Source organism: Mytilus trossulus, chromosome 14, assembly GCF_036588685.1.
Source record: "Mytilus trossulus isolate FHL-02 chromosome 14, PNRI_Mtr1.1.1.hap1, whole genome shotgun sequence".
NCBI classification, from domain to species: Eukaryota; Metazoa; Mollusca; class Bivalvia; order Mytilida; family Mytilidae; genus Mytilus; species Mytilus trossulus.
In genome coordinates this window covers 950,290-970,325 of record NC_086386.1, presented here as the reverse complement: position 1 = coordinate 970,325, position 20,036 = coordinate 950,290, and the positions used below count along the sequence as shown (strand labels likewise).

The following is a 20,036-nucleotide window of genomic DNA, read 5'->3' as shown; positions in this document are numbered from 1 at the left end:
ATGTTGACGAACAATCACAGCATTTAAAATGATGCATCAAAAATATAAGGGGGCTTTTCATACTTTCATGTCTTTTGATTTCTGTTTCATTTTGATTTTCATTTGTATATAGGTTACATTTCAAGCATGAGTTATGCTGCGAAGAGAGATGGTTGCCGTATTTATGTTTTTCACATCTTTGTCTGGATGTTTTATGAATAGTTGGTCTGTTGTTATTATGACATGTTTCTTTAGATTTGTTTTGTGACTATTTATTTCACAAATTGTGAAACAATAGTCAATACACTGAGTTTATGTATGTTATTCTTGTCAGTAAACTGTTTGAGAAATTTATTGATAAACTTGAGTTGATGATTTGATTTCGAGCAGTAGAGGTTAAGAAAGAGATTGAAAGACATGAAGGGGATTTATTAAATAACAAATACAAACATTCCCTATGGTAAAAAAAAATGGACAGGATTTTATTAATTGAAAGATTAAACAAGTTATTTAAATTTCAAATTTGAAGACAAATTTCCTTTTTTACCAACCCTTTTCGAAATGACATGTACTGACGGAATTGGACAGGAGTACGCCTATAGACATGGACAAATGTTGACGAACAATCACAGCATTTAAAATGATGCATCAAAAATATAAGGGGGCTTTTCATACTTTCATGTCTTTTGATTTCTGTTTCATTTTGATTTTCATTTGTATATAGGTTACATTTCAAGCATGAGTTATGCTGCGAAGAGAGATGGTTGCCGTATTTATGTTTTTCACATATCTTTGTCTGGATGTTTTATGAATAGTTGGTCTGTTGTTATTATGACATGTTTCTTTAGATTTGTTTTGTGACTATTTATTTCACAAATTGTGAAACAATAGTCAATACACTGAGTTTATGTATGTTATTCTTGTCAGTAAACTGTTTGAGAAATTTATTGATAAACTTGAGTTGATGATTTGATTTCGAGCAGTAGAGGTTTAGAAAGAGATTGAAAGACATGAAGGGGATTTATTAAATAACAAATACAAACATTCCCTATGGTAAAAAAAATGGACAGGATTTTATTAATTGAAAGATTAAACAAGTTATTTAAATTTCAAATTTGAAGACAAATTTCCTTTTTTACCAACACTTTTCGAAATGACATGTACTGACGGAATTGGACAGGAGTACGCCTATAGACATGGACAGATGTTGACAAACAATCACAGCATTTAAAATGATGCATCAAAAATATAAGGGGGCTTTTCATACTTTCATGTCTTTTGATTTCTGTTTCATTTTGATTTTCATTTGTATATAGGTTACATTTCAAGCATGAGTTATGCTGCGAAGAGAGATGGTTGCCGTATTTATGTTTTTCACATCTTTGTCTGGATGTTTTATGAATAGTTGGTCTGTTGTTATTATGACATGTTTCTTTAGATTTGTTTTGTGACTATTTATTTCACAAATTGTGAAACAATAGTCAATACACTGAGTTTATGTATGTTATTCTTGTCAGTAAACTGTTTGAGAAATTTATTGATAAACTTGAGTTGATGATTTGATTTCGAGCAGTAGAGGTTAAGAAAGAGATTGAAAGACATGAAGGGGATTTATTAAATAACAAATACAAACATTCCCTATGGTAAAAAAAATGGACAGGATTTTATTAATTGAAAGATTAAACAAGTTATTTAAATTTCAAATTTGAAGACAAATTTCCTTTTTTACCAACACTTTTCGAAATGACATGTACTGACGGAATTGGACAGGAGTACGCCTATAGACATGGACAGATGTTGACGAACAATCACAGCATTTAAAATGATGCATCAAAAATATAAGGGGGCTTTTCATACTTTCATGTCTTTTGATTTCTGTTTCATTTTGATTTTCATTTGTATATAGGTTACATTTCAAGCATGAGTTATGCTGCGAAGAGAGATGGTTGCCGTATTTATGTTTTTCACATCTTTGTCTGGATGTTTTATGAATAGTTGGTCTGTTGTTATTATGACATGTTTCTTTAGATTTGTTTTGTGACTATTTATTTCACAAAAATGTGAAACAATAGTCAATACACTGAGTTTATGTATGTTATTCTTGTCAGTAAACTGTTTGAGAAATTTATTGATAAACTTGAGTTGCTGATTTGATTTCAAGCAGTAGAGGTTAAGAAAGAGATTGAAAGACATGAAGGGGATTTATTAAATAACAAATACAAACATTCCCTATGGTAAAAAAAATGGACAGGATTTTATTAATTGAAAGATTAAACAAGTTATTTAAATTTCAAATTTGAAGACAAATTTCCTTTTTTACCAACACTTTTCGAAATGACATGTACTGACGGAATTGGACAGGAGTACGCCTATAGACATGGACAGATGTTGACGAACAATCACAGCATTTAAAATGATGCATCAAAAATATAAGGGGGCTTTTCATACTTTCATGTCTTTTGATTTCTGTTTCATTTTGATTTTCATTTGTATATAGGTTACATTTCAAGCATGAGTTATGCTGCGAAGAGAGATGGTTGCCGTATTTATGTTTTTCACATCTTTGTCTGGATGTTTTATGAATAGTTGGTCTGTTGTTATTATGACATGTTTCTTCAGATTTGTTTTGTGACTATTTATTTCACAAATTGTGAAACAATAGTCAATACACTGAGTTTATGTATGTTATTCTTGTCAGTAAACTGTTTGAGAAATTTATTGATAAACTTGAGTTGATGATTTGATTTCGAGCAGTAGAGGTTAAGAAAGAGATTGAAAGACATGAAGGGGATTTTTATTAAATAACAAATACAAACATTCCCTATGGTAAAAAAAATGGACAGGATTTTATTAATTGAAAGATTAAACAAGTTATTTAAATTTCAAATTTGAAGACAAATTTCCTTTTTTACCAACACTTTTCGAAATGACATGTACTGACGGAATTGGACAGGAGTACGCCTATAGACATGGACAGATGTTGACGAACAATCACAGCATTTAAAATGATGCATAAAAAATATAAGGGGGCTTTTCATACTTTCATGTCTTTTGATTTCTGTTTCATTTTGATTTTCATTTGTATATAGGTTACATTTCAAGCATGAGTTATGCTGCGAAGAGAGATGGTTGCCGTATTTATGTTTTTCACATCTTTGTCTGGATGTTTTATGAATAGTTGGTATGTTGTTATTATGACATGTTTCTTTAAATTTGTTTTGTGACTATTTATTTCACAAATTGTGAAACAATAGTCAATACACTGAGTTTATGTATGTTATTCTTGTCAGTAAACTGTTTGAGAAATTTATTGATAAACTTGAGTTGATGATTTGATTTCGAGCAGTAGAGGTTTAGAAAGAGATTGAAAGACATGAAGGGGATTTATTAAATAACAAATACAAACATTCCCTATGGTAAAAAAAATGGACAGGATTTTATTAATTGAAAGATTAAACAAGTTATTTAAATTTCAAATTTGAAGACAAATTTCCTTTTTTACCAACACTTTTCGAAATGACATGTACTGACGGAATTGGACAGGAGTACGCCTATAGACATGGACAGATGTTGACGAACAATCACAGCATTTAAAATGATGCATCAAAAATATAAGGGGGCTTTTCATACTTTCATGTCTTTTGATTTCTGTTTCATTTTGATTTTCATATAAGTTACATTTCAAGCATGAGTTATGCTGCGAAGAGAGATGGTTGCCGTATTTATGTTTTTCACATCTTTGTCTGGATGTTTTATGAATAGTTGGTCTGTTGTTATTAAGACATGTTTCTTTAGATTTGTTTTGTGACTATTTATTTCACAAATTGTGAAACAATAGTCAATACACTGAGTTTATGTATGTTATTCTTGTCAGTAAACTGTTTGAGAAATTTATTGATAAACTTGAGTTGATGATTTGATTTCGAGCAGTAGAGGTTAAGAAAGAGATGGAAAGACATGAAGGGGATTTATTAAATAATAATTACAAACATTCCCTATGGTAAAAAAAATGGACAGGATTTTATTAATTGAAAGATTAAACAAGTTATTTAAATTTCAAATTTGAAGACAAATTTCCTTTTTTACCAACACTTTTGGAAATGACATGTACTGACGGAATTGGACAGGAGTACGCCTATAGACATGGACAGATGTTGACGAACAATCACAGCATTTAAAATGATGCATCAAAAATATAAGGGGGCTTTTCATACTTTCATGTCTTTTGATTTCTGTTTCATTTAGGTTACATTTCAAGCATGAGTTATGCTGCGAAGAGAGATGGTTGCCATATTTATGTTTTTCACATCTTTGTCTGGATGTTTTATGAATAGTTGGTCTGTTGTTATTATGACATGTTTCTTTAGATTTGTTTTGTGACTATTTATTTCACAAAAATGTGAAACAATAGTCAATACACTGAGTTTATGTATGTTATTCTTGTCAGTAAACTGTTTGAGAAATTTATTGATAACTTGAGTTGATGATTTGATTTCGAGCAGTAGAGGTTAAGAAAGAGATTGAAAGACATGAAGGGGATTTATTAAATAACAAATACAAACATTCCCTATGGTAAAAAAAATGGACAGGATTTTATTAATTGAAAGATTAAACAAGTTATTTAAATTTCAAATTTGAAGACAAATTTCCTTTTTTACCAACACTTTTTGAAATGACATGTACTGACGGAATTGGACAGGAGTACGCCTATAGACATGGACAGATGTTGACGAACAATCACAGCATTTACAATGATGCATCAAAAATATAAGGGGGCTTTTCATACTTTCATGTCTTTTGATTTCTGTTTCATTTTGATTTTCATTTGTATATAGGGTACATTTCAAGCATGAGTTATGCTGCCAAGAGAGATGGTTGCCGTATTTATGTTTTTCACATCTTTGTCTGGATGTTTTATGAATAGTTGGTCTGTTGTTATTATGACATGTTTCTTTAGATTTGTTTTGTGACTATTTATTTCACAAATTGTGAAACAATAGTCAATACACTGAGTTTATGTATGTTATTCTTGTCAGTAAACTGTTTGAGAAATTTATTGATAAACTTGAGTTGATGATTTGATTTCGAGCAGTAGAGGTTAAGAAAGAGATTGAAAGACATGAAGGGGATTTATTAAATAACAAATACAAACATTCCCTATGGTAAAAAAAATGGACAGGATTTTATTAATTGAAAGATTAAACAAGTTATTTAAATTTCAAATTTGAAGACAAATTTCCTTTTTTACCAACACTTTTCGAAATGACATGTACTGACGGAATTGGACAGGAGTACGCCTATAGACATGGACAGATGTTGACGAACAATCACAGCATTTAAAATGATGCATCAAAAATATAAGGGGGCTTTTCATACTTTCATGTCTTTTGATTTCTGTTTCATTTTGATTTTCATTTGTATATAGGTTACATTTCAAGCATGAGTTATGCTGCCAAGAGAGATGGTTGCCGTATTTATGTTTTTCACATCTTTGTCTGGATGTTTTATGAATAGTTGGTCTGTTGTTATTATGACATAGATATAGGAAGATGTGGTGTGAGTGCCAATGAGACAACTCTCCATCCAAATAACAATTTAAAAATTAAACCATTATAGGTTAAAGTACGGCCTTCAACACGGAGCCTTGGCTCACACCGAACAACAAGCTATAAAGGGCCCCAAAATTACTAGTGTAAAACCATTCAAACGGGAAAACCAACGGTCTAATCTATATAAAAATTTTTTTTAGATTTGTTTTGTGACTATTTATTTCACAAATTGTGAAACAATAGTCAATACACTGAGTTTATGTATGTTATTCTTGGCAGTAAACTGTTTGAGAAATTTATTGATAAACTTGAGTTGATGATTTGATTTCGAGCAGTAGAGGTAAAGAAAGAGACGGAAAGACATGAAGGGGATTTATTAAATAACAAATACAAACATTCCCTATGGTAAAAAAAAATGGACAGGATTTTATTAATTGAAAGATTAAACAAGTTATTTAAATTTCAAATTTGAAGACAAATTTCCTTTTTTACCAACACTTTTCGAAATGACATGTACTGACGGAATTGGACAGGAGTACGCCTATAGACATGGACAGATGTTGACGAACAATCACAGCATTTAAAATGATGCATCAAAAATATAAGGGGGCTTTTCATACTTTCATGTCTTTTGATTTCTGTTTCATTTTGATTTTCATTTGTATATAGGTTACATTTCAAGCATGAGTTATGCTGCGAAGAGAGATGGTTGCCGTATTTATGTTTTTCACATCTTTGTCTGGATGTTTTATGAATAGTTGGTCTGTTGTTATTATGACATGTTTCTTTAGATTTGTTTTGTGACTATTTATTTCACAAATTGTGAAACAATAGTCAATACACTGAGTTTATGTATGTTATTCTTGTCAGTAAACTGTTTGAGAAATTTATTGATAAACTTGAGTTGATGATTTGATTTCGAGCAGTAGAGGTTAAGAAAGAGATTGAAAGACATGAAGGGGATTTTTATTAAATAACAAATACAAACATTCCCTATGGTAAAAAAAATGGACAGGATTTTATTAATTGAAAGATTAAACAAGTTATTTAAATTTCAAATTTGAAGACAAATTTCCTTTTTTACCAACACTTTTCGAAATGACATGTACTGACGGAATTGGACAGGAGTACGCCTATAGACATGGACAGATGTTGACGAACAATCACAGCATTTAAAATGATGCATCAAAAATATAAGGGGGCTTTTCATACTTTCATGTCTTTTGATTTCTGTTTCATTTTGATTTTCATTTGTATATAGGTTACATTTCAAGCATGAGTTATGCTGCGAAGAGAGATGGTTGCTGTATTTATGTTTTTCACATCTTTGTCTGGATGTTTTATGAATAGTTGGTCTGTTGTTATTATGACATGTTTCTTTAGATTTGTTTTGTGACTATTTATTTCACAAATTGTGAAACAATAGTCAATACACTGAGTTTATGTATGTTATTCTTGTCAGTAAACTGTTTGAGAAATTTATTGATAAACTTGAGTTGATGATTTGATTTCGAGCAGTAGAGGTTAAGAAAGAGATTGAAAGACATGAAGGGGATTTATTAAATAACAAATACAAACATTCCCTATGGTAAAAAAAAGGGACAGGATTTTATTAATTGAAAGATTAAACAAGTTATTTAAATTTCAAATTTGAAGACAAATTTCCTTTTTTACCAACACTTTTCGAAATGACATGTACTGACGGAATTGGACAGGAGTACGCCTATAGACATGGACAGATGTTGACGAACAATCACAGCATTTAAAATGATGCATCAAAAATATAAGGGGGCTTTTCATACTTTCATGTCTTTTGATTTCTGTTTCATTTTGATTTTCATTTGTATATAGGTTACATTTCAAGCATGAGTTATGCTGCGAAGAGAGATGGTTGCCGTATTTATGTTTTTCACATCTTTGTCTGGATGTTTTATGAATAGTTGGTCTGTTGTTATTATGACATGTTTCTTTAGATTTGTTTTGTGACTATTTATTTCACAAATTGTGAAACAATAGTCAATACACTGAGTTTATGTATGTTATTCTTGTCAGTAAACTGTTTGAGAAATTTATTGATAAACTTGAGTTGATGATTTGATTTCGAGCAGTAGAGGTTAAGAAAGAGATTGAAAGACATGAAGGGGATTTTTATTAAATAACAAATACAAACATTCCCTATGGTAAAAAAAATGGACAGGATTTTATTAATTGAAAGATTAAACAAGTTATTTAAATTTCAAATTTGAAGACAAATTTCCTTTTTTACCAACACTTTTGGAAATGACATGTACTGACGGAATTGGACAGGAGTACGCCTATAGACATGGACAGATGTTGACGAACAATCACAGCATTTAAAATGATGCATCAAAAATATAAGGGGGCTTTTCATACTTTCATGTCTTTTGATTTCTGTTTCATTTAGGTTACATTTCAAGCATGAGTTATGCTGCGAAGAGAGATGGTTGCCATATTTATGTTTTTCACATCTTTGTCTGGATGTTTTATGAATAGTTGGTCTGTTGTTATTATGACATGTTTCTTTAGATTTGTTTTGTGACTATTTATTTCACAAATTGTGAAACAATAGTCAATACACTGAGTTTATGTATGTTATTCTTGTCAGTAAACTGTTTGAGAAATTTATTGATAAACTTGAGTTGATGATTTGATTTCGAGCAGTAGAGGTTAAGAAAGAGATTGAAAGACATGAAGAGGATTTATTAAATAACAAATACAAACATTCCCTATGGTAAAAAAAACTGGACAGGATTTTATTAATTGAAAGGTTAAACAAGTTATTTAAATTTCAAATTTGAAGACAAATTTCCTTTTTTACCAACACTTTTCGAAATGACATGTACTGACGGAATTGGACAGGAGTACTCCTATAGACATGGACAGATGTTGACGAACAATCACAGCATTTAAAATGATGCATCAAAAATATAAGGGGGCTTTTCATACTTTCTGTCTTTTGATTTCTGTTTCATTTTGATTTTCATTTGTATATAGGTTACATTTCAAGCATGAGTTATGCTGCGAAGAGAGATGGTTGCCGTATTTATGTTTTTCACATCTTTGTCTGGATGTTTTATGAATAGTTGGTCTGTTGTTATTATGACATGTTTCTTTAGATTTGTTTTGTGACTATTTATTTCACAAAAATGTGAAACAATAGTCAATACACTGAGTTTATGTATGTTATTCTTGTCAGTAAACTGTTTGAGAAATTTATTGATAACTTGAGTTGATGATTTGATTTCGAGCAGTAGAGGTTAAGAAAGAGATTGAAAGACATGAAGGGGATTTATTAAATAACAAATACAAACATTCCCTATGGTAAAAAAAATGGACAGGATTTTATTAATTGAAAGATTAAACAAGTTATTTAAATTTCAAATTTGAAGACAAATTTCCTTTTTTACCAACACTTTTCGAAATGACATGTACTGACGGAATTGGACAGGAGTACGCCTATAGACATGGACAGATGTTGACGAACAGTCACAGCATTTAAAATGATGCATCAAAAATATAAGGGGGCTTTTCATACTTTCATGTCTTTTGATTTCTGTTTCATTTTGATTTTCATTTGTATATAGGTTACATTTCAAGCATGAGTAATGCTGCGAAGAGAGATGGTTGCCGTATTTATGTTTTTCACATCTTTGTCTGGATGTTTTATGAATAGTTGGTCTGTTGTTATTATGACATGTTTCTTTAGATTTGTTTTGTGACTATTTATTTCACAAATTGTGAAACAATAGTCAATACACTGAGTTTATGTATGTTATTCTTGTCAGTAAACTGTTTGAGAAATTTATTGATAAACTTGAGTTGATGATTTGATTTCGAGCAGTAGAGGTTAAGAAAGAGATTGAAAGACATGAAGGGGATTTTTATTAAATAACAAATACAAACATTCCCTATGGTAAAAAAAATGGACAGGATTTTATTAATTGAAAGATTAAACAAGTTATTTAAATTTCAAATTTGAAGACAAATTTCCTTTTTTACCAACACTTTTGGAAATGACATGTACTGACGGAATTGGACAGGAGTACGCCTATAGACATGGACAGATGTTGACGAACAATCACAGCATTTAAAATGATGCATCAAAAATATAAGGGGGCTTTTCATACTTTCATGTCTTTTGATTTCTGTTTCATTTTGATTTTCATTTGTATATAGGTTACATTTCAAGCATGAGTTATGCTGCGAAGAGAGATGGTTGCCGTATTTATGTTTTTCACATCTTTGTCTGGATGTTTTATGAATAATTGGTCTGTTGTTATTATGACATGTTTCTTTAGATTTGTTTTGTGACTATTTATTTCACAAATTGTGAAACAATAGTCAATACACTGAGTTTATGTATGTTATTCTTGTCAGTAAACTGTTTGAGAAATTTATTGATAAACTTGAGTTGATGATTTGATTTCGAGCAGTAGAGGTTAAGAAAGAGATTGAAAGACATGAAGGGGATTTTTATTAAATAACAAATACAAACATTCCCTATGGTAAAAAAAATGGACAGGATTTTATTAATTGAAAGATTAAACAAGTTATTTAAATTTCAAATTTGAAGACAAATTTCCTTTTTTACCAACACTTTTGGAAATGACATGTACTGACGGAATTGGACAGGAGTACGCCTATAGACATGGACAGATGTTGACGAACAATCACAGCATTTAAAATGATGCATCAAAAATATAAGGGGGCTTTTCATACTTTCATGTCTTTTGATTTCTGTTTCATTTAGGTTACATTTCAAGCATGAGTTATGCTGCGAAGAGAGATGGTTGTCATATTTATGTTTTTCACATCTTTGTCTGGATGTTTTATGAATAGTTGGTCTGTTGTTATTATGACATGTTTCATTAGATTTGTTTTGTGACTACTTATTTCACAAATTGTGAAACAATAGTCAATACACTGAGTTTATGTATGTTATTCTTGTCAGTAAACTGTTTGAGAAATTTATTGATAAACTTGAGTTGATGATTTGATTTCGAGCAGTAGAGGTTAAGAAAGAGATTGAAAGACATGAAGAGGATTTATTAAATAACAAATACAAACATTCCCTATGGTAAAAAAAACTGGACAGGATTTTATTAATTGAAAGGTTAAACAAGTTATTTAAATTTCAAATTTGAAGACAAATTTCCTTTTTTACCAACACTTTTCGAAATGACATGTACTGACGGAATTGGACAGGAGTACGCCTATAGACATGGACAGATGTTGACGAACAATCACAGCATTTAAAATGATGCATCAAAAATATAAGGGGGCTTTTCATACTTTCATGTCTTTTGATTTCTGTTTCATTTTGATTTTCATTTGTATATAGGTTACATTTCAAGCATGAGTTATGCTGCGAAGAGAGATGGTTGCCGTATTTATGTTTTTCACATCTTTGTCTGGATGTTTTATGAATAGTTGGTCTGTTGTTATTATGACATGTTTCTTTAGATTTGTTTTGTGACTATTTATTTCACAAATTGTGAAACAATAGTCAATACACTGAGTTTATATATGTTATTCTTGTCAGTAAACTGTTTGAGAAATTTATTGATAAACTTGAGTTGATGATTTGATTTCGAGCAGTAGAGGTTAAGAAAGAGATTGAAAGACATGAAGGGGATTTATTAAATAACAAATACAAACATTCCCTATGGTAAAAAAAATGGACAGGATTTTATTAATTGAAAGATTAAACAAGTTATTTAAATTTCAAATTTGAAGACAAATTTCCTTTTTTACCAACACTTTTCGAAATGACATGTACTGACGGAATTGGACAGGAGTACGCCTATAGACATGGACAGATGTTGACGAACAATCACAGCATTTAAAATGATGCATCAAAAATATAAGGGGGCTTTTCATACTTTCATGTCTTTTGATTTCTGTTTCATTTTGATTTTCATTTGTATATAGGTTACATTTCAAGCATGAGTTATGCTGCGAAGAGAGATGGTTGCCGTATTTATGTTTTTCACATCTTTGTCTGGATGTTTTATGAATAGTTGGTCTGTTGTTATTATGACATGTTTCTTTAGATTTGTTTTGTGACTATTTATTTCACAAATTGTGAAACAATAGTCAATACACTGAGTTTATGTATGTTATTCTTGTCAGTAAACTGTTTGAGAAATTTATTGATAAACTTGAGTTGATGATTTGATTTCGAGCAGTAGAGGTTAAGAAAGAGATTGAAAGACATGAAGGGGATTTATTAAATAACAAATACAAACATTCCCTATGGTAAAAAAAAGGGACAGGATTTTATTAATTGAAAGGTTAAACAAGTTATTTAAATTTCAAATTTGAAGACAAATTTCCTTTTTTACCAACACTTTTCGAAATGACATGTACTGACAGAATTGGACAGGAGTACGCCTATAGACATGGACAGATGTTGACGAACATTCACAGCATTTAAAATGATGCATCAAAAATATAAGGGGGCTTTTCATACTTTCATGTCTTTTGATTTCTGTTTCATTTTGATTTTCATTTGTATATAGGTTACATTTCAAGCATGAGTTATGCTGCGAAGAGAGATGGTTGCCGTATTTATGTTTTTCACATCTTTGTCTGGATGTTTTATGAATAGTTGGTCTGTTGTTATTATGACATGTTTCTTTAGATTTGTTTTGTGACTATTTATTTCACAAATTGTGAAACAATAGTCAATACACTGAGTTTATGTATGTTATTCTTGTCAGTAAACTGTTTGAGAAATTTATTGATAAACTTGAGTTGATGATTTGATTTCGAGCAGTAGAGGTTAAGAAAGAGATTGAAAGACATGAAGGGGATTTATTAAATAACAAATACAAACATTCCCTATGGTAAAAAAATGGACAGGATTTTATTAATTGAAAGATTAAACAAGTTATTTAAATTTCAAATTTGAAGACAAATTTCCTTTTTCACCAACACTTTTCGAAATGACATGTACTGACGGAATTGGACAGGAGTACGCCTATAGACATGGACCGATGTTGACGAACAATCACAGCATTTAAAATGATGCATCAAAAATATAAGGGGGCTTTTCATACTTTCATGTCTTTTGATTTCTGTTTCATTTTGATTTTCATTTGTATATAGGTTACATTTCAAGCATGAGTTATGCTGCGAAGAGAGATGGTTGCCGTATTTATGTTTTTCACATCTTTGTCTGGATGTTTTATGAATAGTTGGTCTGTTGTTATTATGACATGTTTCTTTAGATTTGTTTTGTGACGATTTATTTCACAAATTGTGAAACAATAGTCAATACACTGAGTTTATGTATGTTATTCTTGTCAGTAAACTGTTTGAGAAATTTATTGATAAACTTGAGTTGATGATTTGATTTCGAGCAGTAGAGGTTAAGAAAGAGATTGAAAGACATGAAGGGGATTTATTAAATAACAAATACAAACATTCCCTATGGTAAAAAAAAGGGACAGGATTTTATTAATTGAAAGATTAAACAAGTTATTTAAATTTCAAATTTGAAGACAAATTTCCTTTTTTACCAACACTTTTCGAAATGACATGTACTGACGGAATTGGACAGGAGTACGCCTATAGACATGGACAGATGTTGACGAACAATCACAGCATTTAAAATGATGCATCAAAAATTTAAGGGGGCTTTTCATACTTTCATGTCTTTTGATTTCTGTTTCATTTTGATTCTCATATAGGTTACATTTCAAGCATGAGTTATGCTGCGAAGAGAGATGGTTGCCGTATTTATGTTTTTCACATCTTTGTCTGGATGTTTTATGAATAGTTGGTCTGTTGTTATTATGACATGTTTCTTTAGATTTGTTTTGTGACTATTTATTTCACAAATTGTGAAACAATAGTCAATACACTGAGTTTATGTATGTTATTCTTGTCAGTAAACTGTTTGAGAAATTTATTGATAAACTTGAGTTGATGATTTGATTTCGAGCAGTAGAGGTTAAGAAAGAGATGGAAAGACATGAAGGGGATTTATTAAATAATAATTACAAACATTCCCTATGGTAAAAAAAATGGACAGGATGTTGACGAACAATCACAGCATTTAAAATGATGCATCAAAAATATATGAGGGGGCTTTTCATACTTTCATGTCTTTTGATTTCTGTTTCATTTTGAATTTCATTTGTATATAGGTTACATTTCAAGCATGAGTTATGCTGCGAAGAGAGATGGTTGCCGTATTTATGTTTTTCACATCTTTGTCTGGATGTTTTATGAATAGTTGGTCTGTTGTTTAACAATTATTTGGATAATTGATGTTTATATAAAGGATTAACTTAGTTTTAGTCAAAGATAGGTTTTCCCCATTTGTACCTCTTTATCATGTTAGCCTCATTTTCAAATTATTTTGGGATATACGTCATCTATATTGCTGCTCTTGGATCAATAGCAGTGCCCCTTTTGTCATCAGATATTTTCATTACATTTTGATTGGATTTTCATATTTTAAATTTGATTGGATTATATATACTGAATAATGGATATTAGTACATCATTCTGTGTGATTTAAGACTTTAAAACGAATTCATGGTAACTGTCTTTTCTTATAATTAACAACGTTCCTTGTGGAATCAAAATGGCTACAAGGAGGAAATCGGCAAGTCGTGTTCAAACAGAAACATTAGATGACCAAAATCCTTCTAATTGGACTTCATCTCAACTTAAGGCTGCCCTCAGTAAATTAGGGATCAAGATTACCGGAAATTTATCTAACAGTAGTTTAAGAAGACTGTATTTGGACAATCAAACAAAAAATAGTTCCGCTACGATTGACAATTCCGATAATTTAGCTGAACGGAATACAGTTTCTGACGGAAACTATTCTTTAAACGTAAGTGATGCTACTATACGTGATCCTATTGACATACATACTTCCGATCGCGATGTTCACCCAACTCCTATATCAACCGTTCAACAGGAGATTGCTACGCCGTCAACATCTTATGCCCACGCAATTCCTCAGCTTCCGCCCACTGCTGCATCTGCGCACGCAACCGTAAACAATAACAATCAAAATGTAAACATGCAAAACCTCTTGATGAATACAATTCAACTATGCCAGCAATCTATGCAACAAATGAATAAACAAGGAGAGCAGATACAGCCAAGTTTCAATCTATCAACGGCTTTAGGACATGGTTCAACTTCCCTAGGCATTGCGTCGTCTTTTAATTCCACTATTCCCGTTTATTCTTCTAATTCATCAACTCCAGGAAAATTCGGATTCCCAGCTTCATCGTTTTCAGCTGTTGACATGGTTTCCCCCGAACTACGGAACGATATCATTACAGGTAAAGATGTCAATCTAAATATATTATTAATTCCTAACTATGAACACTCTACTATGAAAAAGAATAAGGAATCTGATGTAAGACTCCAGAGAAATTTATCAATGGACGAATTTGTAACTGCCTTTGGGCGTTACAAACGTATTATGGGTACAGCTTTCCCTAACAGAAACGAGGAGTTAGACTTATACTTGTCACACATCATTGAAACAGCAAACATCTGGCCAGACTGTTTTTATGAATATCATAAAATGTTCTCAGCTAAATGTGCCGTCATGCTAATTCAGCACAACATAAAAATAGATTGGTCAAAAGGGGACTCAGATTTACGCAATATGGTATGTGCAGGTTCTAAGATCAACACATGTAGAAAGTGTCACTCAACAACCCACTCCACCGTTATGTGTAGTGTACAGCAACAAAATTTTCAGCCTCAAAGAAATTCTAATTCATCTAGAAATACACCTGATTCTCTTGGCCGTGATGTCATTTTTGTAGATGGTTTACCCGTCTGCAACAATTTCAATGGATTTAAAGGTTGCACTAAACCTTATTGTAAATATGTTCATGCTTGTAAAACGTGTAAAAGTAAAACACATGGCAAAGCTACTTGTCAAAACTACAAAGAAGGTTATCAACACGATATAAACTCAGTTAAAGCAAGCAGTAAATCTCAACCTAAAAAATGACTACCTTCCGACTTTACAGCCTCTTCACCTATAAATTGTGACCAGTTAGAATTTGAGCTAAGAAGCCACCCCGACAGAAACTTTGTTAGCTTACTGTGTAACAGTGTTAGATATGGTTTTGATATGTTAGTTTCTGACATTAATATTTCTACTTATGAATGTAAAAATGCTTTGTCAGCAAGGAAAGATCCAGATTCAGTTACTGCTCTAATTCAAGATGAATTGGTTAAAGGCTTCATTCAGGGACCTTTTTTACACCCCCCTTTTTCTGTTTATAGGGTTAGTCCAATCTGAATAGCAGTACATAAATATTCTTTTAAGAAAAGACTTATATTGGATCTTTCCTCGCCTCACAACAGCTGTGATCATGATAGTGTGAATGATTTGATAGACAAAGATTTATGTTCACTTAGTTACATTAAAGTTGACGATGCAATCAATGCAATTCAAGATTATGGTGTTAATAGCATTTGTTGTAAGGTAGATGTCTGCGATGCATTTAAACAATTGGGTATTTTACCTTCCCAATGGCATTTATTTTGTTTTAAATGGCATAATTTTTATTATCATTATGTAAGACTTCCTTTCGGTTGTCGATCTAGTCCTAAGTTATTCGATATGTTGTCAAGAAGTATATGTTGGATAGCCAAACATAATTATAACATTAATGTAATTTTTCATCTTTTAGATGATTTTTTGACAGTTGATAGGCCTACTGATTGTGGAGAAAGAACAATGGCTTTACTTTCTTTAATTTTCAACAAATTAAGTATTCCTTTATCAAAGAAAAAGACTGTTGGTCCTTCTTGTGTATTAGAATATTTAGGCATTGTATTAGACACTGTAAATATGCAAGCTAGATTGCCTCAAGACAAAGTAAAAAGAATTACAGATTTTATAACTTTAATTTTAAGTAAAAAGTCCTGTACTAGGAAAGAACTTGAACAGTTGCTTGGACATTTAAATTTTGCAACTAGAGTTATTCTTCCAGGACGCTCTTTTGTTAGTTATTTGTACAAGTTAATGTCATCTGTCAAAGAGAGTTTTTATCATGTTCATTTAAACAAAGAGTGCAAAGCTGATTTATATATGTGGTTATCTTTTTTGAAAAATTGGAATGGTATCAATTTCTTTTATGAAAAGACTTTAACTAGAGCAGCAGATATGATGCTTTATACAGACGCGTCCTCATTAATAGGATTTGGTGGATATTACCAGCATAAATGGTTTTGTGACCGTTGGCCCGACAATTTACCATGCAAATCTGACTTTGCCGCTTCTATGGCCTTCTTGGAACTTTATCCTATAGTTGTTGCAGCTGTTCTATGGGGTAAGGAGTGGTGTGGAAAAAGGATTCTCTTTTATTGTGACAATTTAGCAACAGTCCACATTATTGCTAAAGGGCGATCGAAAGAAACAAACATTATGAAATTAATGCGTAAACTTACAATGTGTGCTGCAAATTATAACTTTGCTGTTTATAGTGAACATTTACCGGGAAAATCTAATGTAATTGCTGATGCATTGTCTCGTTTACAGATGAACAAGTTCAGACTTTTAGCGCCTCTAGCAGAAGCAACAGCCACTCCTTGCCCACAGCTTTCAGACATTCTCTGGACAGCTCAGTAGAGACATTATGGAAGTATTCTGTAGCAGACAGTACAAGATCGCATTACACTACAGGTTTTGACTTATATAAGAAGTTCTCCTTACTACAGGGATCATTCTGGACTTCAAATGAAATGCCGCCGGTTTCAGAAACTTTGTTAATGAGATTTGTTGCCTTTTGCGATGAACATAAAAGCTTAAAATATAGTACTATTAAACTGTATTTATGTGGTATAAGATATTATTACTTGCAATATGCAGGATTTAGTCCTTTAGAACAATATGGCAAGCCATTATTATGTTTACAATCTATTTTAAATGGTTTAAAAAAGAAGCAGAAAGGTTGTGTTAAAAGGCCTAGATTGCCAATTACTATGTCTTTGTTGTATAAAATGGTTATGCTATTGAGAAACAATTTTTTCAGTCTTTTTAACAATGTTATGTTAGAAGCAGCTTGTGTTGTAGCTTTTTTTGCTTTTTTGCGTTGTGGAGAGTTCACTATACTTAGCAACTTTGATTCGGAAACACATTTGTGTGTTGGTGATTTAGCAATTTTTGAAGATCACATTTTATTACATTTGAAAAAATCAAAAACAGATCCTTTCAGACAAGGTGTCACTATACCCTTATACAAAAGTGGACACACTATTTGTCCTTGCTTTGCTATTAAAAATTATTTGTCTCTTCGAAAGAAAATGTCAAGTATAACATCTGATGCCTTGTTTGTCTCTGATGATGGCAATCCTTTAAGTAGACAATTTTTTATTAAACATGTCAAAATTATTTTAGAAAATTTAGGCCTTGAAAGCAAAAATTATAATGGGCATTCTTTCAGAATTGGAGCAGCAACAACAGCACAGGAAGTAAGATTAGAAGACCACTTAATTAAAACTTTAGGCAGGTGGTCATCAGATTGTTATACTAGGTATATTCATACCAGCCCTAAAGTAATTCAACAAGCTCAAAATCAGTTAGTTTCATCAATTTCCTTGTCTTAAACTTTTGTACTGGCAATAAAAGGAGAATTAAACTTGGGGCTACAGCTGCTTCGCATCTGTATTTGGACTTTTCGATAAAATTGTATACTTTTATCATCAAATTTTATCTTATCCCCCAAGTTTTCTGTATATATTAATTTTCATTTATATGTTAAAAGGGGGATAACTCTTAAAGTTTATTATGTGAATGCAGCTGTTAGTCCCCAGTTTTTCCAATGTAATTTCTATTTTCATATTATATATTAGTTTTAATAAATAGTTTTATTAGCACTGGATCTTTATTTAGTCTGAGGATAATTATATTCCACATTGAAAAACAACACATAGAGTTACTTATCACAATATTGGATATCAAAAGAGATGCAAGGTATACATCAGTGAGATAGTTCTGTCTTGGAAACTTAAGACTTAAGGTCAAATACAGTCTTCAACAATAATGTTATTTCCATCTCTGTCTACTTTAAGGATGAATATAAATTAACAATTATTTGGATAATTGATGTTTATATAAAGGATTAACTTAGTTTTAGTCAAAGATAGGTTTTCCCCATTTGTACCTCTTTATCATGTTAGCCTCATTTTCAAATTATTTTGGGATATACGTCATCTATATTGCTGCTCTTGGATCAATAGCAGTGCCCCTTTTGTCATCAGATATTTTCATTACATTTTGATTGGATTTTCATATTTTAAATTTCCGCCACCATCCCCACCTCTCTCCTTTTGTTGCCAGTGCCTCTGGGGACTATTTAGTAGTCATTACTATTGTTGTATATACATGAACGTATACCTGTAATTTTATGACCTTAATTTTGTATCATTTTTTGTTTTTTGTTTTGTTTATACTGATGTATGATTTTCTTTTATTCTCTTCTCATGCTGACGTATGAGTTTATTTTATACTACTCAAGCTGACGTTTGGGTTTCTTTTATATTTACTCATGCTTACGTATGAGCTCTTATTTACTTTTCATGCTGACGTATGATTTTCTTTTTTTTTCACTACTCATGCTGACGTATGAGTTTCTTTTATACTACTCAAGCTTACGTTTGGGTTTCTTTTATATTTTCTCATGCTTACGTATGAGCTATTATTTACTTTTCATGCTGACGTATGATTTTCTTTTTACTTTCTCATGCTGACGTATGAGGTCTTAATTTGTACCCATGCTGACGTATGGGTTGCATTTATACTACTCATGCTGACGTATGAGTTTCTTTTACATCTTCTCATACTTACGTATGAGTTTTTTAAATCTCTCTACTCATGCTGACGTATGAGTTTCTTTAATTCTTATCATGCATGATGTTAGATCTTTTCTATACTCATGCTGACGTATGAGCTTTAACTCTGTACTCATGCTGACGTATGAGCTTTTACTCTCTACTCATGCTGACGTATGGGTTGTTATTTTATTTTTCATTTTTCATGTACTTATGAGCTCAAATTTGTATTGTTAATGAAGAGCTCTTATATTTGATACTCATACTGTTTTTTGAGTTTGGTTATTTTATTTACCTACTGAGGTATTAAGGTGTTAATTTTAATCATGCTGGACTTTTCGATAAAATTGTATACTTTTATCATCAAATTTTATCTTATCCCCCAAGTTTTCTGTATATATTAATTTTCATTTATATGTTAAAAGGGGGATAACTCTTAAAGTTTATTATGTGAATGCAGCTGTTAGTCCCCAGTTTTTCCAATGTAATTTCTATTTTCATATTATATATTAGTTTTAATAAATAGTTTTATTAGCACTGGATCTTTATTTAGTCTGAGGATAATTATATTCCACATTGAAAAACAACACATAGAGTTACTTATCACAATATTGGATATCAAAAGAGATGCAAGGTATACATCAGTGAGATAGTTCTGTC

The 20,036-nt window shown here is 31.2% G+C and overlaps 1 protein-coding gene across 1 annotated transcript; it reads left to right on the top strand.

Moving 5' to 3' along the window:
• Positions 1-14,126: 14,126 nt before the first annotated feature.
• Positions 14,127-18,951, top strand: LOC134696259 (uncharacterized). The gene is made up of 2 exons (XM_063557956.1): positions 14,127-14,860; positions 17,086-18,951. The coding sequence occupies exons 1-2, from the start codon at positions 14,146-14,148 to the stop codon at positions 18,150-18,152; spliced, it is 1,782 nt and encodes a 593-aa protein (XP_063414026.1). The 5' UTR covers positions 14,127-14,145; the 3' UTR covers positions 18,153-18,951.
• Positions 18,952-20,036: the final 1,085 nt, after the last annotated feature.